General features: G+C 38.0%; 2 protein-coding genes across 3 annotated transcripts in view; both read left to right on the forward strand.

Moving 5' to 3' along the window:
* LOC129777425 (WSCD family member AAEL009094) overlaps nucleotides 1–21612 on the forward strand; it is a 91962-nt gene extending 70350 nt beyond the window's left edge. For both annotated transcript variants that reach the window (XM_055783680.1, XM_055783681.1), the window contains 5 exons: nucleotides 10236–10856; nucleotides 10918–10997; nucleotides 20133–20304; nucleotides 20360–20529; nucleotides 20592–21612. In XM_055783680.1, coding sequence (XP_055639655.1) covers nucleotides 10256–10856; nucleotides 10918–10997; nucleotides 20133–20304; nucleotides 20360–20529; nucleotides 20592–20747 — 1179 coding nt within the window. In that variant the 5' untranslated portion in view covers nucleotides 10236–10255 and the 3' untranslated portion in view covers nucleotides 20748–21612. The remainder of the gene's footprint in view (nucleotides 1–10235; nucleotides 10857–10917; nucleotides 10998–20132; nucleotides 20305–20359; nucleotides 20530–20591) is intronic.
* A 4676-nt stretch (nucleotides 21613–26288) lies between these two features.
* On the forward strand, nucleotides 26289–27224 carry LOC129774104 (probable cyclin-dependent serine/threonine-protein kinase DDB_G0292550). The gene has a single exon (XM_055777803.1). The coding sequence runs from the start codon at nucleotides 26289–26291 to the stop codon at nucleotides 27222–27224; it is 936 nt and encodes a 311-aa protein (XP_055633778.1).
* The last annotated feature ends 279 nt before the right edge of the window (nucleotides 27225–27503 follow it).

The raw sequence follows: 27503 nt of genomic DNA on the forward strand, positions 1-27503 counted from the left end.
AGTGTAATGGTAAAATGATTGTCACAGTTTGCGAAATGAAAAAGAGAAAAGAAAGGGATGTCTGCTATACAAAACATATATAAAAGGAGCTTTTCAAACAGCTCATTATTTGCGCATTTGACCCTCCAGCCGAAGATGAAATGTTTTCTGCCAACGCTAGTTTGGGTGTAGAAACGTGAATTGGTCATATTACGCGAGCTGCAACCGATCTTTCAAAATGGAGAAGAAAAATTCTTGAATTTGAGTAGCTTCGGGTTGTATACTTTGCAAGGCTCATCAAACAATTGATGAGTTAAAAAAAACTCGCCAAAATTTTACGAATTTTATTAGAAAAATCACAAAATTCAAAAATCAAACATATAACATGTATACGATTAAAAATACAGCTCTGTTACAACTAAAATGCTAATGAGCCTAAATCAATGAACAAATGCGATCAAAAAAACAACTTTCTTTCCGAATTTTATTCTGGCGTACCGTACTTTATCAATAATAACCTTCCCCGGAACAATTCACACGACGATAGCTTCTCGGAATAAATTTTTTTATTATGCGTGTCGACATGCTGATTTCAGCACTGATTCGACTACAGGCCTTAACATTTTAAACTGGTCGGAATGTTCTCGGGTAACAGTTCGGCTGAAAAATTACGATAAGGTTGACGTCTAGATGGCGCCTCTTGCAAAAATCTACTCGACTATCACAAAGCACCATCTTTCGAACAAAAATAGTTTTACTGTGTTACCTTATAAACTATTCAACCGAACTGTTATGCGGCCAAAATGAGTATTAAATATATACTCGGAAACTGAATTCATAGATTTTTCGCCAAGTTTTAACCTTGAACTAAAGCTTAAGCATTTCATATCTGGACCATAAACGGATCTATCTCGGAACCAGTGTTGCCACACGTACAGATTTATCTGGAAAGGTACGGATTTTTTCGAAATTTTTGGTACAGATTCTGTACGGTACAGTGTAAAGGTTTTCGTCAAAAAGTACAGATTGGTACAGATTTTTTCCGCGGGTGAAATTTCTTACATTTGAACATAGCTATATTAAGGTACATGATTACTTTTACGCCGCAGTATCGCTTGGTGCGGCAACTTGAAACTTTTAATTAATGATAGTATGCAATCTAGATCCAGAAAAACTACGTATAAGCATAATCAAACACACGAATGACGAATGAAATGTAAAGGTGTAAATTTGTGGTAAATAATTGAGTATTGAGCTAATAAATTATTTTTTTCTCTACAACGAATATTTTCGATGGTACAGATTTTTGGAAGAAAAAGTAAGAAAAATGATAATGAAATAATAGTTTGGTCAAAATAAAGGTCTTTTATTACACTTTGAAGAAAAAAAAGCGAAAAAACTATTCCCATTTGGTTCTGATGAAATCTCGAATAATTCTTCGAATACCAATTATTATATTTCAGACACGGTTGGCTAACCTGAGCGGCCATTTTGTTCCGTCGTTCAATCATCTCTATCGCAACACTAGTCACCTTTCCATTCATCCTTAACTTCAGTTTGACAATTGCACAATATTTCTCGATTGGACGGAATTAGGGACGGTCAGGTGAATTCATGTCCTTTTTGAAGAAATCCACCTCGTTGTCTCGATACCACTGCAGTACTTCTCCACTGTTTTGGTTTCCCAAATCAGGCCAATACTCCACACAGGTCCATCATGAGCTTTAATGCACCGTTGTTTCGTCTCAAATTCCGAACTCTTTATCTTTGATGGCCATCAAACGGGGTTTCATTACTCAAAATGGAACTTGTTCGCGAAATTAAGTTGATTTTCGGATACAATAGAGCCTTCTTTTTCATTTGACTACCAGAAAATTGATCTACAAATACATCTTGGATGGCACTAACGTTCCCAGTGGAACTTTTGCCGTCTCAACGAAGGTATTACTTGCGTCATTTTCATTACTAGTACTTAGTTGAGATTTCTATGCCGGATAACACACCTTGAATGTATGCTGTAGTGGCAAACTACAGAATACGCGTGATCGCAGAAGTCGGAAGAAATTTCTTTGACGAAAAATCTCCCGGCCAGAACGGGAATCGAACTCGAACCCCCGGCATGATAAGATGAGACGCTAATCACTCGGCAACGGGAGCACTAAAAAACTACAAATACATATTAATGGTAAAAAACTAAAAATATATTTAATCACATTTGTCTCAAATACCGAACACCATTTTTGTCACTGACTCATATTCCGAACACTTTTGTCTCAAATTCCGAACAGCGAAAATGCAATTTTATTTAAAAATCATAACTTTTGAACTACCGAATCATATGATCAATATATTAAATTAAAGCCGATTAGCTAGTCTTTCTTGGAAAAATGTTACACTCGTAAAAAATGGATTTTATTTTCGTAATTATTGATTGTATTTGTTTTTTATAGTTAACATAGTTTTAGGACCAAGGTCGCTGTATTTTTCATATTTTTTCTTGAAAGCTGAGGTTTTTTTTTACATAAAATATCGAAAAATCAAAGATGTGATCTTTTTTCGTTTTCGAGTAATGATTTTTCAAAGTTAAAATGTTTTGGTTACGGTAGGTTATTGGACAAAATATAAAGGGTGTGTCACATCAAATTGCATCACGGAAAAAAAGCTGTAGAAATTCGCCCAGTAGACCGATCCTTTTGAAAATTTTAGACAGTAAAATAAAAACTATTAAACAACTTTTGGCATTTTCTTTTTATTCATACTTCGAGCCCAAGCCCGTATGCTCGCACCTTCCTCTTTACCCCGTCCATAAGGTTCTGTACAACGTCAGGTTGTAGTTTTTTTTTTTTTTGAACAGAAATCCATTTTCTCTTAAAGTCCGCCTCCGATTTGACAACTTTTGGGTTCTTCCGGAGGGCCTGCTTCATAATCGCCCAATATTATTCCAATTTTACCTGTGGACAATCATCACCCTCCTTTTATTTTAATACTTTTTTTTTCCCAAAATATATATTTTATTAAGGCACATGTGGCGTTAGCCTGACGGGGCCGGGAGTCCAATATTTTGACAATTTTTGTCTTACAACTATGTTAGTAATATGTAACCGATTACTCGAGGTTGGCTCGAGGTTAGTATTACAAGTGTTCTCATAATTGGTATGTTGCAGTCTTCGATGCTCTGTACGTGTGCCCGACACGGGATACTTCCTACTGGGATGCAGCTGACCATTAATCAGCAACGCCCCCCTAGTATGTACCCCATATCTAGCGTGGTGCGTCTTTCTCGACTCGAGGAATCCAGGATAGAATGGTCACTAGCCGGCGCAATCATCAGCTCGTGTAGAGTTGTCATGAGCGGTACAACCTTTGGCTCTTGTTGAATGATCAGTGGACTGCACAACCTTCGGCCCGTACATCTGTAAAGAGTGTGTGTATGTATTGCCGCGACTAAGTAAAAGTTTATCGATCGGATAGGAGGATGGAATCACGACCTACATTCAATCCCTTGAACCATGCACTCGTCGAGACCTTAGGGATAATCGTGTGTAACCAACGACCGAACTCATCATCACTCCACATGCGCTGCCAACTTACGAGCGTATACTGACGAGGAATGTGGAAAAATTCATTATAAGCAATTTGCCTTTCAAAAAGTGTGCCTTCTGAAGCGCCCACCTTAGCTAGCGAGTCCGCTTTCTCATTCCCCGGAATCGAGCAATGAGAGGGAACCCATGCTAAGGTAATCTTGAATAATTTTTCGACCAAAACACTCAATAGTTGTCTTATTCTTGTTAGGAAATAAGATGAGCGTTTATCAACTTTCATCAGATCCAACTTTCCCATATTATGCCGAAAATATTGGCGGAATAGAATCGGAGCGTAGGTGATCTGGGATTCCATGGATTTTTTGTCGCATGGACAGATCAAAAATGACAGAGGAATTGCAGAAGTAAGGGAAGCAAACTTGGTTGGAGATGCCTGGTAAAGGGGGCACGTCGTGGGTAAGGTACTCATGGTATAAATACATAAAACTTGACTGAGGAGTCAGTTGTAGTAGATTTTCGAAGTTATCAATCACCAATGGATTCATGATCTTGCAACGGATGAGAAATCTGTAGGATAATTCTGTGAACCGAAGAGTAAGCGGGGGTACTCCTGCCAAAACTTCGAGACTCATCGTATGTGTCGAATGCAAACACCCCATGGCTATACGCAAGCAACGATATTGTATCCTCTCCAGCTTGAGAATATGAATCCTGGCAGCTGATCGGAAGCAAAAACTGCCATATTCTAACACTGATAATATCGTTGTTTTGTACAACTGAATGAGGTTTCCTGGATGGGCACCCCACCATGTTCCGGTAATTGTTTGGAGAAAATTGATTCTTTGCTGGTATTTCTGTCTCAAATACGCAATGTGTCTTCCCCAGGTACACTTAGAATCAAAATATATACCCAGGTATTTGAAAAACATAGAGTGTTGGATCGTTTTGCCGGATAGGTGAAGCTGGAATTCGTGCGGGTTCGTGCTTCCTAGAAAAAACGACCATTTCAGTTTTCTCCGTAGAGAATTCGATACCCAGCTTGAGGGCCCACGTGAACAGATTGTTCAGGGTATCTTGCAACGACTTTTGCAGAACGACGGGATTAGTACCCGTGATGGAAATAACTCCATCGTCTGCAAGTTGTCTCAGCATGCAGTCTCTAGCTAGACAATCATCCATATCATTGACGTAAAAACTGTACAAGAGGGGGCTTAGGCAGGAGCCTTGCGGTAGGCCCATAAAACTGTATCGAGAAGATTTCAAGCTGCCATGATTGGAAAACATGTGCTTTTCTGACAGTAAATTGTACAGGAAATTATTCAGAATTGGTGAAAGTCCACGATTATGAAGCTTCTCTGAGAGAATTTCCATGGAAACTGAATCAAATGCCCCTTTGATATCGAGAAAAACGGAAGCCATTTGTTCTTTGCGAGCAAATGCGATTTGGATTTCAGAAGATAGCAGCGCGAGACAATCGTTTGTCCCTTTACCTCGGCGGAAGCCAAACTGCGTATTTGACAGCAAATTGTTCGTTTCGACCCACTTGTCCAAACGAAGTAGAATCATTTTCTCTAACAATTTACGATTACAGGATAACATTGCAATCGGCCTATACGAGTTGTGATCGCTAGCCGGCTTGTTGGGTTTGGTGCCCGTATCACACATCGCAGATAATCACCATTGAACGCATACAGAGGAAGTTCATACGGTTTGCACTACGTCATCTTCCATGGAATGACCCTGTTAACCTTCCTCCATACTCCGACCGTTGCCAGCTGATCGACCTGGGTACCCTATCCAGCAGACGGGTTTACATGCAGCGCTTATTCGTCTTTGACATGCTACGAGGCTACATTGACTGCTCTGAACTTCTGGAACAAATTCCATTCTACGTTCCACCGCGTCGTTTCCGGAGCTCCTCGTTTTTGGCACTTCCCCGTCACAGGACCAATTATGGTTACAACAATCCGTTCGACTCGTGTCTTCGTGCTTTCAATAACTTTGAAAAACCATAACTCAAAAACGATAAAAACTACATCTCTGATTTTTGGATATCTGATGTGGAAAACCTCAGCTTACAAGAAAACCATGTACCGTTTGTCACAAATGCGTCGTGCGTCGAAACATGATTCAAATTCCGAGCACTACTAAAATGCTATTTTTAATGAAAATTTCTGCATGAAAAATATTTTTTTCATCAATTTATAGTAGATTCTCACCTTTTCTAGCACTTAACATGAAGACAACAAACAAAATAGTTGAAACAACTGCCAAAACTGAAAAAATCACGATGCTTGCTTTTTACAGAATTTACTAACGCATACATTTTATCACTGGTTTTGACAGTCATTTTTTTTGCAAATGCCAAGTATTATAAATTACAAGCAGTATCGATACCTGTAAATGATGTTCACATGAAGCCTAGAAACCAAAGAATGTCAAGGGTTTGATTATTCACTTATTTTTAACATTAAAATTCAGTAAATTTTCATTAAAAAATGAAGTCTTCGGAATTTGAATCATGCGTGGAAATTTGATTCAAATTCCGAACACTACTTAAATGCTAATTTTAATGAAAAAAGCTGCATAAAAGATATTTTTTCTCACCCATTTAAAAGTGCACTCTCACCTTTTCTAGCACTTAACATGAAAACAGCATGTGGAGGTTCTAGGGTGCAATAAATGTTTTTACGATGGTTAGACATTCCAACCCCTCTCTAAGGGGGAGCTGCCATACAAATGAAACACAAATTTCTACATTACTCGAGAATTAATCAAGCAAATGAAACCAAATTAGGCATATGGAGGTTTTAGGGAGCAATAAATGTTTTTATGTCTATGTTTTATGTCATTGTCTTTCCCCTCTCGAGAACTAATCAGACATATGGAATCAAACTTAGCATATAGAGGTTTTAGGGATCGATAAACGTTTCTATGGTAGTTAGACACTCCTGCCCCTCTCTAAAGGGGGCTCCCATACAAATGAAACACAAATTTCTGCATAACTCAAGAACTAATCAAGCAAATTGAAGCATGGGGGCTGCCATACAAATGAAACACAAACTTCTGCATAACTCGAGAACTAATCAAGCAAATCAAGCAAATGGAGCCAAATTTGGGATGTGAGAGTTTTTAGGCACGAGAAATGTTTTTTATGATGATATGACACCCCTTCCTTCTTTGGAAAGGAGAGGGGGTCCCATAAAAATAATGCACATATTTCAACCAAACATGACAATTGAAAAATTTTCGGAAAACTCTGAAGGAAAATGGGAAAATTCGAAAAATCCAATTCGCATGTGTTCTACACTTACATATTGACAAGCGTTGTTAGTCCATTTGATGTTTGCAGTAACGAAATTGATAATCGTCCAAAAGTAGAAATGGATTTTAATGTGATAAAACGCACTCCTATATCGTCTTCTGTCTATATAAATAAAAATGGATCGCCGAATGTGTTGATAAGAGCAAAACTCGAGAAAGGAATTGTCCGATTTGGGGCTGTCTTCATTCTATTATATTTTCTGTAACAAACATTTATTCCATGTAACGGAGAAACATGTTATTTGTAAGTGGATGAGAAGTCTTGCACGAGAATTGTGTCTGAAAATTAATGAAATATAATGTCGAGTTTTGATAGAGTTACTAGGAATTTTAAAGTAAAAAATAATTTTTGAAGGGTAGATTAGAAGATCAATCAATGAACAGTTCTGCGATTGGACCCATGAACGTGCGCTTAGTAAAAAAAAAGTGGATATGAGAACGAAAAATTAATTTTGGGCGGGACGAAGTTTGCCGGGTCAGCTAGTCTTTCATAAATGTCTCGATCTTCCATGCCTACCTTTGACAGTAAAGCACCAATTAACGATTATACGCAAACGCGAGTTCCCCCAAAAATTCAAATTTTGATTCTTAAATGAACCAATTTAAACTCAAGCGGAAACAACAAGGAAAAAACAATAGGACCTATAATGCTCACATTGAAAGATACTGACGGATTAACTGCGGATCGAGTTCCCATCGGCCTTCCCGGAATTTTTCAGTTAGTGGCAGACTCTTTTCTTTCACACAGTTTTCACACGGGACTTCGGAAATTTCAAAAGTTTTACCTCTCGAGTGGTCTGTCCTAGGATTGGGCGATCTTTATAGAAAGATCGATCTTATCGAATCGATTTTCCAAACGGCTTAGGGATCGATCCACTGATTAAATCGGTACTAAAGAATCGATCTTTACCGAATCGATTTTTGAAAAATTAAAAGTTTTTTTTCGAATATGCTTGTTCTATATGAATGTCGTCTTTTCGTTAAACAGGGAATATAAATTTCATATTTTTATTTGAATATCAAAAGCATTTTGTTTTGTTTCTCAGCATGAAGGCCATAGCCACAGGGCATTCTTTTTGTGCTGTCAGGTAGTCGTTTTATGAAATAAATAAATTGAAAAGCATAATTAGAAATTCAACAACCGCCCAAAAATCAGCTGACAATAAGAGCCAATCGTGCCAAACATCTGTCATTTAGTCGAAGCAGATTCTTGATTTTGGCGCCAGATCCAGAAAACAATCTTTCGCCTGTAATTGATGTCAACATCAGGTTCAGTGATCCTATGCGCAATCAAAAAATCACAGTTTATCCCCTCAGTAGCTGCCACTAATTCCGTCTCTGTCAGCATTTGAACAGAAGTAAATCGTAGAAGAAGCACTCCAAATGTTGATATTATGTTCAAAAAAATGTTAGGTGACATTTGGTGAGATAAAAAATCGATGTATACTGAAAAAAATTTACAAACAGATCGAAAAGATCGAAAGCAAAAAAATCGATTTTCTCGATTTTATCGATCCAAAAAATCGAAAAGATCGATCCAAAAAATCGGAAATCGGAATGGAAAAGATCGATCTTCTAAGAATCGTTCCGAGATCGCCCAATCCTACTCTATCCCCTTTTTTATTTTTATTCGAGCATGCAGTGTATGGATTTTTTCATGTTCAATTTTTTGAATATCTTGCCACCCAATTTCGCGATTTACCGGGGCTCTACTGTAGTTTGAATAAATCCAGATAAATCAATGTTTGCAATTCCACAGGCAACACCGAATGCGTTATTCACTCGCGTCCACAGCTCGAAGGGAAGCGAAGCCCTTATGCTGGAACTCTCGCAAGTTTCGTCATTTTATAGCATATTCGGACTAGAGATTCGTAAAATACAGCACATAACCTAAATCTGAGAAAATTTCCGATTCGATTGATATGCAATCATCGAAACTCATTTATAGCGAAAATACTTGCAAACGTTTACGTTATTTCATAGAAACGGAACCTACTTAAAATCACAAACGAATGTGGGACCATCTAACAGAATTTCAAATTCTTCAATTAATATCTCAATTTAATTAAAAATCTACATTTCTCACCATATGTTTTTAATATTATAAACGGTATAATGAGAATAAAATAAAATGAAAACATTCAGCAATTTTCATAAACCTTCAAATTATTGTTTGTAATTGAAGAAATGTATACAAACAAGTTCGAAGTAGTACATTTCCCTAATTTTCTTTCAGACTGTTTTAGGTTGCAATAAATCTCGCCCGAAAGAATTTATCCGCACTCAAAATATGTCACTCTCCCGGAATGTCCCCCTCCATCCGTTCCAATGAACTGATCGGTGGGCCGCCCCCCAAATGGATGGATTCAGAAAACGTTTCTTCTGCAGTAAAATATGACCAATAAAATTGACGGAACAGTTAAACACTGCCCACCCGTGCATGCGTGGGTGGGTGCAGCACATGCCAGAATGCTGAATGATTACTTAGTATCGTCGCTTCCGTCGAATTGTGCCACTGATTTATGGTCGCGATAGTATAATTGGAGTTAATGTTTGCGTTTTATGCGAACACATTTCTGGCGTTTCCTAGTGTTTATTATGTAAATTGAGACGGCACATTATGCTCATAGTTGTAGTTTCTTAGGTAATGTCGAGTAGTTTGGGGGATATCGATTACCAAGGACGAGAGGCTAGTAATTAGATTGATGAATATATAGATCCAACTAATCTATTCTATTCATAATGAATCACGAATAATTGGAGGAGTGTTTCATTTGTGCTCCACTTATAGATAATGAAGATTGAGTATCGAAATGAACACCACTTTTATTAAGTATTGATATACAATGTCGACAATGTTTGACTAGAGGTTTTGGGAATTCTAAATATTGAATTCCAACACAGTTCGACAGCAGATGCACCTACTGGGTTTACTCTAATGAATGGCTCATACATTATTTTTTCCGATTTAATGCACCATTGTTGCTCTTGTGCTATGGCTTTTTCATATGGTGAGCTCTTATCTACGCTTGAATGATTCGAATCGAATCTGTATCGAATAGCTTAGAGTGTATAACAACTGTTTGTCATCTGATTAATACCCAACCTCAGAGCGTCGGAAATCGGAGCTCAAAGATCTATATGGAAATCAAGATCTGAGTGCCCCTATTGATTATACGATATTATATTTTCTCTCGTAGCCAATTTCATTTTTATTAGCAGCATAAATCTTCACTGTCCGCATGAGGATGTTTTGCTCGTAACATAAACTAGACGTTTATGAGATTAATGGAGAACAGAAATATCGAGTGCGTGCATTTCGGGTTGAACAGAACACTCTCCAGACGAACATTAATAATTCATATTTTAATTCTTCTAATTTCATTTCAGCTCTAATAAAATGCTCTGCTATGGCCCTACGAGGTTGGCGACTCTTCGGGTTGGCCGGTACCATCCTGGTGTACATCGCCGGTATACTATTCCTATCGTTCGTCAGTTTGCAGAATCCACAGCAGAAGCGTAACCACGCCAGAGGTTATGGCGAGTTTGAAACCCTGCGCACACGGGACCTGGGACTGCTGGGCAAAAAACCACCACTGCAATGGTGTAGCGAGCTGCGCTACATGGACAGCCCCAGGCCGGATCCGAAGCCCATCAAATTGCTACAAACCTTCCCTGGACATTTTGTAAAAAAGGTCCAAACTCGTAACTTCAAACTGGACGAGTCCCGGATCGTTCACGAGCAACAACAGCAGCAGCAGCAGCAGCAACGGCACAACGATGTCAGTCGCAACAACAAACGAACAGCGACCGGAGCTGAGCATTCGTCGTTTTCGTCGCAATGGCCTAATAGTAACAACAAATTTAATAGTAAGATAGCAGTTAGTGATATGGTAGCAAGTGATAAACACTCGCCGGCTCAGAAGTCTTCCAATCGGGAGCTAACAGCACTGGTATCCTTCCCTGGTAGTGGAAACACGTGGCTGCGGTATTTGTTGCAGCAATCGACGGGTATTATTCTCCAAGTGATCGACGGAGTCTGCAAAATATTGTAATTGTTATTCATTTTTAGGGATATATACTGGCAGCGTGTACAAAGATTACGGCCTACTCAAAAGTGGTTTTCCTGCGGAAAATATAGCCAATTCATCGGTGAGTTTCTATTTTCTCTTTGATTCGTAGACTGTATTCGACAGAAGTCTTAGTTATACACTGCGTGTCATAGCTATAGAATCTCTTCTGATTTTCCAGAGATATAAGAAGTTCAATTGAAGTATACAGTGTACTATCTTCGTTTGTAAGACTGGCCATTTGAACTTCATTGTTGTGTTCAGACGCGAAACATTCAAAAACAAAAAACTGTAGAACCAGATGGAAAAACTCTTACTTCTTTACAAAATCTACGCTAATTTTACATTAATTACAATAAGTTTCTAATTCGTAGTCGTAGTTTTCACGCGGTTCAAATAACCTATCCGAGGTGGTTTCGACCAAGCTGTGCCATGTTGTAGTTTGCATCTCGTTCTACGCAGAGGATACTGCTGGTTTAAGTACTTCAAATCTCTCATACTGCTTGTAAGCTGCAACTACTATTCGTACGATCACTCCTCCTAAGTTTTCGACAGGGTTTTGATCCGGTAAACAAGCTGACCAGTCCAGAATTTGAAGTCCCCATTCATTAACTATTTATAAGGCCGTGGAAATTAGGCAAGGGATCGATTTCAACTTCAGAGAACATTATCCTTACATATTTACATATTTACACATATTTACCTTTAATAAAAATTCAACTATTGAAACAATTGAAAAGATGGGTGGCAATATAGTTGACACTACCCGTTAACTCCAAAAACACAGTTTCCCGCTGCCTTGTAAAATCACTTTAATGCGCCTTAGGGTGCTCATACACTGTTTGACCAAAGCCAAATATTTGACTCTTTTTGACAGATAAAATTTGGTCAACGTGTACTGATCAAATATTTTCTACACAAAACACGACAAGCAAATATTCAATTATTGGATGCCTAAAATATTTTTTCAGTCTGTTCTTCGAACCTGTCGGTACATGGTTAGGTTACCTTGAATATTTCAGTTGATTTTTTTCCATGTTCGGTGTTTGATATTGTTTACTACTGTTGAAAATTGAAGGGTGGCAAACAAAATAGTGTTTGTACAAATATCAAATCAAACCTTATCTGTCAAAAAATATCAAATATTTGACCTCCGGGCAAACAGTGAACGGCCACCATTAGACTTTTTTTTTCAATTCATTTATTTGTAAGGCTCAATCGCATAAGCTTTACGGAGATGCTAATTCAAGATTTGTTTATACAAAATTTCTACTTAATGCTATGTTTAGTAGGATACGACCGATTACTCGAGGTTAGAAGGGCAATAATTTTGTGGGACAGGACAGGTTAGGGATACGCGCCTTAGGTTATGCAAAAATCGAACCAATATTTCTAAAATGTTTTTCTATATAGACTTACAAAGAAAAAATTGAAAATCTGAATTTGTAATCAATTACACCGTTTTTTCATTGAAAAAACTGCATGATCTTACACAGTAGATCCCAAATAGAACGAGTGTTTAGTTTAGTTTTCCAAATTAGCCTTTTTTAAGGCTAAAGGTGAATGAACTGAAAACGTTTGAGAGTCTGAGGAAGCCTCTATAATTCAAAACATCATCATCAATACATCAATCAATTCCAGCTCCCTTCCGGCTGTATTTTAATTCGGGTATAATTTTAGAATGTATAGAATTTTTTAAAATCATTCTTTAGTCGAATATTTCGGTGATCCTAAAAAGGATCGATGGGCTGCCCATCAGTGCAAGCTCTGCACTATACTTACTTCGCGCATATTTTGAGATGAACAATTTTACACGTCCATTCATCGCGGTAGCGAAATAGAAACTGATGTAGACCAGCGCAACCACAATATTTAAAGTGCTTTCACAGCCAGCCGACGACATACATCAAGCACTGACCAATCTTAAATTGGACTTGGACTTTAAATTATGTACCCATATTTATATTTTTTTGTGATTTCAATAGTTTACTTTCAAAGCACTTTTTGAGCTATGGAAACGTAAATAAAAGCTTTTAAGCTACGGAAACATTGAGTCAATAAGTAGCATATATCACTCATACACATTTTATCTTTCGAATGAAGTGATTTCGATGATATTTCCTTCAGTCGACGAAAAAGCATTAATGTTCAAATCCTTGCACCACAAACGTAACGTTCTCGTTTTCGGAATTTAAAACTTACACCCAATACAGGTGCATAAAAGATGGGGTGCAAAAATACAGATGCACTCTCTTTCAGACGGCAAATCGACGCGGTCAGCGTGTTCCAGTTCAAACTGGATTCTTCGAGTTTTTTTTCTGGATCCAGTCAAACAGTTAAATTTTCCAGTTTTTAGAAATATTATCAAGTTTTTTTATGTGTTATGTGTACTCCATTTCATCCATGTAAAAATATATTCACAATGTATATATATTACCCCTTCCTCACCCTTCCTATCCCTTGACCAATTTTGTGTTTTGACATTTATCGTTCGATCGATCCGCTAAAGGGGTGCTAACTTTTTTAATGTGCAGCAACGTGCTACACTGTCTTTGAATTTATATAAATGACAGATGCTCTAGGTCAGCTATAACCAACGTGCGGCCCGGCGAGGTCTTCTGGTTAGCCCATCTGGTGTTACTCTATTTTAAACAATATTGTATGTGTAACAATAATCAAAACCTGAGAAATAATTATCTGTTTTTTTGTAGGAATACGTCTTTTAGTAACGATGCCAAATAAAAAAACAGATCACGTTTTCATGAGATACAAATAGGAAGTTCACACAGTTCGTTTTACAGACATTGAGGATAGAGAAAATATTGCAATTTAAGCTCCGTTGTTTTCAATTTATTGACTATAAACAAACTAGTCGCGATTAACAACATTTACGATTCATCGGCTATCCAGCTAGCTTCCAGACATCAGCAAGGCTTTCCAAATCCCCTTCGTCAAAGCCGTGAGTTTAGCAGCGGGTTTTCAAATTGGTGAAAAATCTATGAAATTTTAAGGTCTCTATAATTCAAACCATGCGAATACTATTCAAGTCACCGTATCGCTCCAGCTAGCAGACAGCAGCATTTCTCAGTGCTGACACCAGACACAGCTGTTTTGCGCGATACATAGGAGTAATGGAAGATAAATATCGCACACAGTGGTGTGCTTTCATTCGGTGAAAGCACAACGCCAATTTCCATGCCGTCTTGCGGAGAGCACTTCTGTATTTTTGCACCATACAATATCTGCATTTGTACTGGGGTGTAAGTTTATAATTTCGAAAACGAGAGCATTATGTTTGGGATGCAAGAATTTGAGCGATTATACCTTTTTGTAGGCTGAACGAAGTGGTATGACAATCACTTTAAAAAGTGTATGAGTAATTATTGATCCAAAAACTTTTTTTCATAACTCAAAGACTACATTGAAAGCATACTATTGAAATCACAAAAATCTATAAATGTTGGTGAAATCACAAAAATCTATAAATATGCTTGAAAGTCAATAGAAGTCAAAATTGGTCTACGGTTGATGCATGCCGCCCGTTTTCTATGAAAGTACCATAAATATTGTGCTATCCCTGGCCAACCTCAGTTTCTATTTTGCTACCGTGTTGAACGGACGTGCATCATTTTTCACTTCAGAATTCATTCTCAGAATATGTGCGTAGCAAGCATAGTGTAGAGCTTGCAACGACAAGCAGAAGCAAAGCAGAAGAGAAATATTGAATAGGACTTACCGCGTTAGTTTTCAAACCGTTATGTGGTTGTGTATGATTGAATCACAAGTAGGAGTTCTTGATTTTTTTTATCAAATAGATAACGGTGGTGGGAGAACACATATGTAATCGTCCCGGGCCATACCATCTCTATCACGAGAAAAAAATTCACGATGTATACTAATTACGCTACGTGCATTGGCAATGAGGACACAAATCTCGCGAATATTCCTCGAAAACAAGAATGAATCATGAATCACACATCTTAAACTGCCACGGAAACCCATCGATGAGAAGGCTCAGGGCCACCGAAACATTCGGCTAAAAAGTTGTTTCGATGCATTCTAAAATAATAAAATAAGCAATCAAAAGCGAACTGATTTTTATAACTTTTTGCTGGAAGAGAACTTCTGAGAACTCAGGAGCGTATTCGGATTTATTGGTGTGATTATGATGATGTTTTGAATTAAAGAAGCTTTCTCAGACTATCAGGCTTTCTTAGTTTATTTGTGTCTAGCTCCAAAAGACTAACTTAGAAAACCAAACTGAACACTCGGACTTGAAAAAGACTATTCGGAGAGCCTAGCTATCGCTGCCATAAGATCGCTAATAGAATGGCTGATAAATCGTGAATGACTTCTTTGTAACTTTTTACGAACAATCAATTAATTTAGGTGAGTTCGAGCATTATTCATGGTTTAAAAGAGGCATCAAAGTACAGCGCATTTCAAGCCGGATGTGATGAAGGTATTTTTCAGTCGCGTTCTTCGGTGGAAAACTGAAAGAGACATTTTGTTCCGCAGCGATTGCTGTGGACACTCCTAACCCTATTCGGTTCGGATTTTCTGAGACAGTTCTGAGTGTTCTTTGGAAAGTCATATTTTGGAGCTATGGAAATATAATTTACTTTGCAAGTTAATCCTGAGAGTAAATTGGAAAATCTCCTCGAATTGGTGTTTTCTTGTTTTGCGAAACGCTCACATTCAACAATGTGGTCGTGGCGTGGACACCACCGTTTATTTTTTTTTTTTTTTGCGGTCCGCGATGCCATGACTTGTTTGTGGCCCCTCTGAAAAAAGGTTGAGTCAACACTGTTCTAGGTCCTTAAAAACATTGTGGAGCTCAGACAAGCTGATCTACCATTTCAACCACGACTAGTGCAATGTTCATAGCAAGAGTTTTTACCCAAAATGGTTCATAGAGCCCGCGTGTTTCGCGGACTTTGTGTTTATCACATCAGATGTTATAGGTCCTCCAAATCATTCTAAAGTTCAGAAGGTCATAAGTCTGGAGGTGTTATGAAAATGTCCATGCTTGTCCACGGTGAGGAGGGTAGGGATATAGTTAATGTCTACGTGGACACGTGACACAAATATTTAGGAAAATAAAATCACATCTAAATTTTTAAAATCAATGAATTCTGTTTCCCATTTACAAGAATCATTTTTGTTCGCGCGTATCAAACAATAAAATGTTTGAGCTACATAATATTTTTTTCAAATACTTTTCAATGTGGACACAATGGCACAATTCGTAGGTGTTGAAAATGCTTAAAATGAAATTGTCTCAAAAGTAAATTATCTAACGGTTTGATGTCAGAGAACGAATCATGCAGCAGTTTGTGAAGATTTATTAGGTTGATCAAGAGCTTATTGATAAACTACCAAATTATACTCACTCACAATAAGGGAGAAATGGGTCGACACGTTGCCATGATGCAAGATTAAGCTGTATCGGAATCACAAACGCCCCAGAAAATCAGCAAAATAGATTCCGGTAGCTTTTTGGTGTAGGCGATCGACATTTGCGTCAGTTTTGACATTGTTGTAGTACTGGTCGAAATTATTTTTACTTGAAAGAGCAGTGATACATAATTTGTAATATTATAAAGATAAACAAGTTTTATTCAATTCTTTGTGAACTCTATATATGTATCTACTGAATAGTGTGTTTTAATGTGCTGTTTTCATATTAAAAAACTTTCAAAATAAGTCCCTCAACAAGTCTTGATTATTTTTATTTTAGTTCATTTCTATGGTGACTGAGAGCCACCATACGAAGCATACGCACAGTTAAAAAGGTTTGAAGACGGAGAGCAGACATACGATGTACACTTCCGTGAGGTAGTGAAATTTGAGCAATTTTTTTTTTAATTTTACTACATTACGTGTCATAACGTTAGAACCACTAGAGATATCCAGAGATATGTAAGAGCTTGCTTGAAATGATGTATATAGGGTAAGGTATAATAACCATTTTCGTTTATAAGATTGGCAATTTTAACTTTATTGTTTTGTTCACGAGCAAAACATTCGAAAAACGAAAACACCAGTGTTTCATAACTATAGAACTAAATAGAAAACTATCACTCATTTATAAAATTAGCAGCAAATTTCGCACGAATTGCAACAAGTTTATAATTCGAAGGTCATCCTTAGTTCTCAATCAATTAAAAAAACGTATTCGGCCAAGCTACGGCATGTGATTGAAAAGTCATTTGAAACAGTCCTTTCTGAGAAAGTTCTTCCCAAAATTCATTTCCCCAAATTCGTTTTCTTTCATTAATAAGGCGTCGTGCACAAATTACGTAACGCGACAAGGGGGCCGAGGTTGCGTTACTTACTGGGTATTAGGAAATAGGAAATTGCGTTACGTAGGGGGGGGGGGGAGGAAGGTGGTTCTAAAATCCGGATTTTTAGCGTTACGAAATTGGGAATGGCGCCTTAAGAAACAACATCTAACATGAAACAAATTTGAAATGGAATAAGGGTGCAATCGAGGTAATTACTTGGTACTTTTTAATTCAAAATTTAATTCAAAGAATGTCCACGTGGACCACGTTTGTCTACGGAGGGGGAGGGGGGAGTTCAATATCGTGCTTTTTGTATCCAAGTGGTATGTGGACAGCCCCTAAATAGCTCATTTCGCTATTTTATGAACAACATATAATCACTACACGATGCTTCGAAGCAATTTCTATTTCTCAAGCATTGGAATATGTAAAAAAATAATTTTAGATAAATCAAGGCCGATCTTCTTAAAATAAAACGGTTTTACAGGATCCAGTTATCTTTCAATTTTTTTAAGAACAATCTTCCAGTTTTTTTTCTATATTTGTGGCAACCCTGAACCCAGTGCCTCCACCGAACAAAATTGCACCACTGTGTGCGTTATCTATCCCCCATTCTTCCATTCTTTTTTTGTATCGAGCAAAACCGCGGTGTGTGATATCAGCATCTTCTAGCTGGAGCGAAACTGTGACTTGAATAATGTGCCTACACCAAATCCTATCTTTATAATGCCACTTAGCGTAGTCGATTGTACTTATACAGGGTCTCATGCAAAAAAAATCGAATAGCTCCTTATTAAAAAAAAAATCGCTCCGTCGATGCTAACACTGCATTCCCCACTTCGGAACGATAATATTCGGCTACTCGTTCTGTCTGATCGGATGGTTTTTAGTGTCAATTTACAAGAACATGTATAATTAGTGAAATTGAATTACTCGAGCAACCAAAGCCTTAATGAAACTGTATTCTCTTAAGATAAGAATTTCAACATTTCTCGTCGTCGATTACTTCCTCTGGGGGTACGTGAAGCATTGTTACTATGTTAATAAGCCACAATATTGGAGGAACTTGAGGTGAAGGTGAAAGGAAGCCACAAATGGCTGCCACAATGGCCTTTGTTCCTTTATTCTCCCTCCCTTACCCCTCGCCCGAAAATCAATAATTTTGCGAAACAGTGTATAGAAAATGATCGTTTTCGCACTCTTCCCAGCAAGTAAGATCAACCAAACTCTAATCGATTACTCACAAGACATTGATTTTTCATCTGCCGTCGCAATGTATAATGAAAAACGTCGGAAAACTCGAGCTAGTGCTCTGAAAGTTAAATTTTCATTTTTCAATTTTCCGCCATGGTTTTGTTTGTATTGGTGAAAACATCGTTATTTTTTCGACACTAATGCCAGACAACATCATCGGAACAGCTATAAAAAACACTCAACAAAATGTTATTCATGAGTCATAGCGTTTCATGTCATGAAAATCAATAAAATAAAATTGTGTTGATATCAATACAATTATTATTTTTACGTTTAATGAGTCTGTAATGTAAGTTCTAGCAACTTTAACATTGGTTAAGAAAATTGTATTGCAGAACTCGGAACACTGCCACGGTTGCCTCTGCTGTTGAAAAAAGTAAACGGAAAAGTATTACATTCAATCAAAATGCCTCGGCCAACGAAGAAAAAATGGTGAAAGCTCTCCAACGTGAATATGTGACAAAAAATACGATCAACGAAGGAAAATATTAAGGAACTATCAACATCGAGTTACTGTGCGGAAGAACTTGTTAATACCAAAAGAGCCCCAATTCGCATGTGTTATAAATTTGCTCATGTTACGCTCGCGTATGATCAGAATTTTACATCATACCTTCTATACATATTTATATTTGCAATTGTTCATCGGAACACATCGTTCATACATTTTACTTCAGTATTAAATTGTTATTTTTTTCAAATGTATTCTAAGACTCGTGTCAGTGAAGCGCCACATAGTTAAGTTCCAACATCAAAATAAACTGTTTTGCTCTTCTCTCACAAACACTATTACCCCATTTTTACACATGGTTTCACCTATACTACTACACTGGCTTCCTTCCACCTTCACCTTAAAGAAGAAATAACTCGGATTTTCAACAGCATTGAAGTCGTAATGTTAGAGTTGTGCATGAAGAATTTTGTTCACCGTTTAAAACACGTTATCGAAAAAGGAGGTGGTCACATCAAAAATGTCCTGAAATAAGCTTTATTTTCTTTTTTTTTTAAATAAAAATCGTTTCACTTTTGTAGAAGTTATTAAAATTTGTTGCGTGGTCTGAAAGACCCTGTACAGCGCGAGATATCGATCACTAGCCATTTACCGAGGAGAATGGATTTCGTTTTTCCCAATCTAATATGATTTGCTTCCACTGCGTCATGTCCTGCGGTCTTAAAGCTCATTGAGATTATGCTAGTAGCTGAAAGGTGTCTGATTTAATTTTTTCAACTAGAACAATGAATGTTTTGTTTTCGCTCGCTATTTCCGCTCCTCGTTTGAATGTTTTCAGTTTTTTTTGAATAGCCAGTCCACCGTGCTAGAGTTATGCATTAACACAGGAAGGGCTACTGTGAAAGGTACCCTGGCACTAGGCGCCTTTCCTTGTGAGAAACTTTTCGTTTTACAGAGTATGAGTCTACTCTATCAACAGTATTCATTGACTAGGACTTGCGCCCGGTCATAAAGTTTCTCGATGATTTCATGTTTGCAATTGGGCACAACTGGTATTTTTTTTATTTTTGCGCGTTCCATTCAAATTATCCACGTATCTACGGAAACTCAAAAACAAGTCAAAAGTGTATTACAGTGTATTATAAAATTACAAATTCAGGAATAGAGAATCCCTACAATACTTTGCATTCAAATAAACCAAACTATCTCCCGTCCTCCGTTTCAGGTCCTCGTGGTAAAATCGCACGAATGGGGTCCAAATGCATGGGCTCCCTTTGCGAAAGCCATCCTCCTGATCAGGGATCCCGAGAAGGCTATACTAGCTGAATTTAATCGTCAAAGCGGAGGACATGTAGGCTTTGCTTCCCCAGATCGTTACCGACGTACCAAAGGAAGATGTAGATTGGCCAAGCATTGCCCGATTACCTCAGATTTCAATGTCTTTTTTTTCAGATTGGACACAATTCGTCAAAAATAAACTGTGGGCCTGGGAACAGACCAATCTATCCTGGGCGAAAAATTTCACCGGAGAAGTTAAGTTGGTTTTCTACGACGACCTGGTGGAAAACGTCGAGGGAACTCTTCGCAGTATTCTGAAATTTCTTAGATTTCCCATCAATGAGGTATGTTTTCAACAGTGTTTTTTGATCAACATAATACAAACTATGAACTCATCTACTTTAAGGAGATGCTTGCTTGTGCGTTGATGAGAAAGGAAGGAATTTATAGGAGAAAGAAACGAATCCTGCAGTTTGATCCGTACAGTCCCGCAATGCATGCGATGATCGACGAGAAGCGTGCCGAGGTGTACGCTGCCCTTGGACGTTTCGTGTCCAACTAAACAAAGCTAGTCGTACCGTATGGTTGGAATGATAAAAAATCAGGTTCAAAACAAAACAAATTCAAATTCGGCAACCGATCTAGTCATTAATTTTGGTCTTCGCTTCATAGTTTGCTAGTGCGAAACATTCGAAAGTCTCCCATTGTTTTAGATTTCTTTTCGATAAGAGTTTCCAATGCTTCCAAAATTCGAACAAAACATTATGAATAAATATTAGCTTTTTTTTAGTAAAAAGCATGAAAACAAATATGATTGATATTACCCAGAAGTACTCGCGTAAACACGATAATTATGTAAGTCATCCATAGTAATATTTATGTAATTTATGACACGTAATTCGTAGGTATTAATTAGTCCGTATGAACTAACAGACTGCAAGTCTTACGAGTCGTAAGAATCTCGTCTAGTCAGCAAATCAACAACTACAAGAAACAATAAATTGCCAGAGATAGCCGCATCAACCAGATATCTATATAGTAGTGTATAGACAGTTTGTGGAACTTGTAAGACTTTTAGAAAATATGTGAACAGTTACTCAAACTTAGGAGTGTAGAAGTTTTTTGCGACAAATACTGTACACGAGCATACAAAAGTAGTGAAATTGTTTTTAAAATGTTTACATAACCGTCAAGCAGATGTTTGTTACTACAGCAAGCACAAACACGAGTGGCAATAAATAGCTGTGTATTGTAATGAAGTGTAATCATTACACTAAATTCACAACATTACAGTGGAATTTTGTTTTACGGATCACACATCGCGCTCAGCGTCCTTTTTGAATTTATTTATTCTTACATTTTGTTTTTATCAAAGCGAGGAAATAAAACGTGTTTGTTGCTTATCAAAAGTTTCAATTCGATGATCCCGAAAACACATATAATAACGGATATCCATTCCTATGGTCGCAAGTCAGCCTTGTTCTCCTTTTTCAATACGACAATTGTTTCTGGAAAAAATGACTTCTCAGATTCTCGTTACCAAATAAAACAGTTTGATTAAATTTATGAATCCTGTAGAGTCAATCTTCACCTGTATTTCCCAGTATCCCGTATGCCATCATGTCAAGAGAGAATCCTAGAGTGTAAAAGTATCTCCTATCATATCGTACCAGGAGCGAATATATGAATAGATCGTGAGAGAGAGAAAGAGAGAGAGAGAGAGAGAGAGAGAGAGAGCACCGAATTGTACTAACTAGTGAACAAAACACCGAGCATCGCGCGTCACGGCACGAAGGTTTAATTTTGACGTAGGATTACGTCTTTCGGGAACATATTGGGGTACAAATTGGAAATCGAAAATCGAGCACATCATGAAAATTGTCCAATTTGAAACGCTTATTGCTCAGTCATTTCATGATGGATTGATGAAATTTTTGCGTCAATCGGTTTCGGTACTCCATAACAATTTTTTACATTGAATCAAATAATATATGTCATGAAACTTACTCGAAATTGAAAAATTGAACAACTGAAAAATCTCAACCCCTATCCTAACGGAAATACCCACTTCTGATTGGTCGAAATTGACGACACATGCGGCGGGTCCCTAACAGAGACATCAAAACCAAGCTGCCTGGGGGAAACCGGCATTGCAAATACATGAAAGTAGCTGGAACTTTTGCTCCCACCGAAATGTGTTCCCTAATAGAGGTATCAAAACCGAGCAACCTGGGGGAAATCGACATTGCAAATACATGAAAGTTGGGGGTACTCTTGTTCCTACCGAAATGTGTTCCCTAACAGAGATATCAAAACCAAGGTGCCCGGGGGAAATCGGCATTGCAAATACATGCAAGTCGGGAGCATTGCAAGTAAGGTGATTAATACGATTAACTCTAGCAAATAAAATTTAAATTGGGAACTTTAATGTGTTCATTTTCACCCAAGGAAAATTGGAAAAGTAAAAAAATATTAGAAAAAGTGATTTCTTATATGCATATAGTATTGGTTGTTGTCAGTCCAATTAAAATTCTCATTGGGTTGAATAAACACTCAGAAAGTGAAAATTATAAAAGAAAATTACCTTTTCCATTTCAGATATGTTTTCTATATATTAAAGTAACATGTTTTTACTGATGAGAAAAATTGATAATTGAATTCGGTATTGGTAATTATTTTATATTACATTGGTTATTTTTTTTTTCTTTAGTTCATCCATACATAACACATGAAGCATCTCGTCTAGGATCGTCTAGGATCGTTCCACTTCGGTAGCTTTTATCTGATACGCCACGACTGTTTACCATCCTTCTGTCATCATCACTCGGTAAATACTGGTGGAGTGAACAAACAATAGCCAACAACCAAACAAAACGGCCCTTTTCAGAGCCACCAAATCATTATCAAAGAGTTCAACGATGTAATTCTTCAAATATATCCAAAATAAACAGATAGCCTAACGGAATCCTACATCAACTATGCGGTCGTTTCTCGGACACAACCCTCCTGTGACTTTTTTCATTCATGTGAAAAAAATTTTGTTAGCAGATCATTTGTCGTTCATATTTTGATAAGAATATTTCAGCACGATAGAAAATCAAACTATCGAGCATCTTTTATTTTGATTTGGTTTGAGCCAAATGACACACACACAGTAATTCAATATTTTCAACACAAACCGGTTTTGCGCTACTTTTCATACAATGCAGTATTTGTACGAGGGCAGTTCGACAAGTACTCAGCCTAAATAAACAAAAATTTTGGAAAAGTGGCGATTTATTTCTCAGCATAGTCTCCTTTTAGCACGATACACTTGACCCAGTGATGCTCCAACTTCTTTAATCCATCTGAAAAATACTCATTCGACTCAAATTTCTGGCCGACGAGTGACTTTTTCAAGTTTGGAAACAAAAAAAAGTCGCACGGGGCCAAATCTTAAGAATACGGTAGATGGGTGGCGACGGCGAATTTCCATTTTTTTTCCCAAGTTCGAGGATACGCTTACACCAATGCAAGTGGACGCCTATGGACCAAAGTTGCCACCTATATAGAATATTCTATTTTTCCGGTGTTGTTAATCATCTCATCGCCCTTAGATGTGGCTTCGCTGTTGGCGTCACCTGCGGAAAATAGACGCTTTTCCTGGCCTCATTTTCATCGGTCTACACTTGGAGAGGAGGAGAGAAGAAGAAAGACATCCGCTTGTAACTTTTCAACCGCTGTGACCAGGGTTTCCAACTATTATCTCAAAAAATCAGGGAAAGTGAAAATAAAAATCAGGAGAAATCAGGATAGCGCATATTGTGTTGTCCGAAAAGTTTGAACCGATTTTTGGAAACACAATCGCATGATTCCTATAGGCACATATGTCTATTCAAGTTTATGTACACAGTTTTGTTCCACGATCTTTCGCCATCTTTCACACAGTTCAAACATTTTATCCTGGAGCTTCGAGAATAACGAACAAGTTCAGCTTCGAGATAAATTTCAAGAGATTATGCTAATGTAATATGATCACGCTTAAACCCAACTCATCAATATTCAAGGCCTCTAAGGCAATAAACCACCCCCGAGGGCGCTGGGCGATATAAACATAAAATGTGATACGATACCCGAGCCAGCAATCTGGCCCAAGGGTTCGTTTACTATTTATGATTGTATAACTCGACGCGCACCAAGGGCAGCGGCGAGTTTGTCTTCCTTCCGCCCCGCTGCGAGTTTAGCTAGCAGCAGAAATTTAACCAAACATGTGGCGCGCATCCGGCACACATGTTTCAGCACTTTCTTTTCCTATTTACTTTGACCCACAAAGAAGTGCTTTCCCTCTCTCTCTGAAGAACGCGTCTGACCAAGGCCATCACAGCCCACTCTAACTGCTGGCGCGATGCTCCGCCCAGCATAATTTGTAAATATTCTGTGTAGAGTTTAAGCCTATTTTTGTAAACTAGTATTTAAGCCCCGAGAGTCTTTTCTTTGAACACAGATGTCAGTTGACAGAATACAGTAGAGAGGCGACGCTTGTACGAATAGCGTTTGTGTTTATTAATTTACCAAATCCGAAAGTCGACGCCACTGAATGGCGTAAGATCCTTCTTCACGTTTACATGGCGACCAGTGACACCGAGTCACTTCGGAACTAGTGAAAAAGTGCAAATGGCCCGCGTGATGGCAAAGTGGCAAATGGCCAGTTATCGCTATCGTTACAGAAACCAATAGCCGCGCTCCACGATCAGTTAACCAAGTTCTACGATCAGTGAACCGATTCCGTGATCGCGTGTTGAAGTCAGCCTAAAATGCGGACCTTGGACCCGACTGGTTATTACTGAAAAATTCTCTACAAAAAAAAAAAAAAAAAAAAAAAAAAAAAAAAAAAAGAAGTTAAACGAACTTTTGAACCGTCCCGGGTGCAGTGTGAGTGCGGGTAATTTGAATAAAGAAAAATTCGGTGAAAATCGCCAAGAAGGCGAAGAAATTGAACCCCACGAAAAACCGTTAGTGTAAAGTGGTTGTAACCACGTTGAAGTGAAGGACGAATGACCAGTGTACGAGCATAAAACATAAGTGGAACCACAATCGTACAGCGGACAGTGAAGTAGTGGAACAGAATAAATAGCAGTTACAAGCCAAGCAGTATTTCAAAAAAAAAAATGATGAACATCGATTTGGATCCAACTGGACACCCCTGAGATCTGACGGACGCAGAGGCACCCACGCCCCCCCCACCCCCGAGAAGAGGACACTTGCGGAGAAAACGTGGCGTAAGTCAGACTCGAGTTAGTCTAATCCTTTTATATACGGATATCATGTAATAAATTTATAGTCGAGGCACAAAATACTTTTTATCGTAATACCCACGCGGCAGTAGGAATAGGTAGTAGGAATAAAAAAAAAAAAAAAAAAAAAGCAATTACAATACCCACAAAATTGGTTTTACATATGTACCGTTGAACATGGGGTTATTTAATACCAAACCCGTTAGTAACACGGGCGACGCTCAAATCCAAATTTTAAATCACCTAGAGAACCACAGTGTAATGCACGAAGCTCAAGGAGCGATTATCTGCGTCACACTTGCCCTCACATCCATACTACTAATTTCGAAAATATACAAAGCATATAAGGCATGCATGAATGCACATGCTATGCAAGCGGCAAAAGCTCACGCAGCCGTAGTCGACACCGTCTAAAAGAATTCGAAAATTTTAAAACATGCGTTCGAACGCAGCCTCAGCATAATAAATTCTTTACCGATAACCATTTTTCCTTGTCTCCTTGAATGGACGAAGTAACAAAGCTCATCCAATTGAATATACAAAAACTAAAACATATACACCTGACTATACAACAGGAACTGGTCAGAAAACTAAGGAAAAGTACTTTAGCCAAACGCCTCACGGAAGCGGAAGCGCTCGTGAAACAGATTAAAAAATTGTCGTCTACGTTACTAGACACAACCCACGGCTCAGAAATCATAAAAATAACCGAAAAGGCGGACCAACTTTTGAACGCAATTAAGGCGTCAATCGAAAAGGGTAGACCAAGAACACTCAAGGAAATTGCGCTAGCCGTCCTATTTTGCCTCAGGTTACAAAGAAAACCGAAAATGGCTAGCATACTCGAAATAATCAAGACTACATCGTCTATAGTTCCGCAATTCGACGGAAACATAGACAAACTGAAAGCCTTCGCTGACGCTTTAAACTTGGTGAAAACATTTGAAACACCGGAAAACAAAGCAACCATAATTAACGTCATACTAACCAAACTAGAGGGACGGGCGAGAAATGCATTCACTGAAACACCGACATCGGTGAGCGAGATAAGCAAAATTTTAAAAGCTAAAATAACGACCAGCCCACCGGAACAAGTTCTAGCTAAAATGGCTAACTTGAAACAAAACGGTGGAATCGAACAATTTTGCCTGGATTTAGAAAAATTGGTGTTCAGTTTGGAAACAGCGTACACCGCTAAAGAAATTCCGCCCCAAGTTGCCAAATCTATGGCAAACAAAGAAGGCGTCAAACATTTAGCCGGAGGGTTAAAAAACGAAAAAACCTCGCTCATCATAAGAGCAGGGAATTTCAATTCATACTCCGACGCGATGACTAAAGCGTTGGAGGAAAACTTAAATAATGCGAGCGCATCAGTATTTGCATACTCGCAAACCAACAGAAACGCCAACCGTTTCAACAACAACGTTGACACACATTATAATAATTACAGGCGCAGGCCAAACGACTTCCATAACCGCGGTAGAAACCAAAACAATTTCAACCGCAACAATTTCAACCAAAATAATTTCCAAAACCAACCGCGTAATAACTATAACCGTTTTGGCCAGCAAAACCAAGTTCGAGACCAATTCTCAAACATAAACCCACAGCGAAATAACAACAACAACAATAGGCGGAATACAAATTTTAACCGCCCTCAGCAATACATCCGCCTAACGGGAAACGAGTCACAACCGACGGATGCCCTCCAGTCCGAACCGGCATTGACATTGGAGGAAAACAAACATTACGGAAACCAACATTAAATATTTTTAAATGCGATGTGAATTGTTCAATGTTCGTTACACTATACTTACAAATGTCAAGCAAACCATGTATATTAATAATTGATACAGGCGCTGACATCTCAATAGTAAAAGAAGAAAAAATTAACGGAAAACAATTAATACACCCCGGAAATAGATGCATTATTAATGGAGTTACGGAGGGAAAGACCGAATCCATAGCGAGCACAAATACAAATATCATTTTTGACGATATCCAAATTCCACACCAATTTCAAATCGTCAACAACAAGTTTCCTA

This window comes from Toxorhynchites rutilus, chromosome 3 (genome assembly GCF_029784135.1).
Source record: "Toxorhynchites rutilus septentrionalis strain SRP chromosome 3, ASM2978413v1, whole genome shotgun sequence".
Taxonomy (NCBI): domain Eukaryota; kingdom Metazoa; phylum Arthropoda; class Insecta; order Diptera; family Culicidae; genus Toxorhynchites; species Toxorhynchites rutilus.

Bases quoted from the DNA above. Each gene is read 5' to 3' on its own strand.
- LOC129774104 (XM_055777803.1), top strand. From the start codon at position 26,289: ATGGCTAGCATACTCGAAATAATCAAGACTACATCGTCTATAGTTCCG.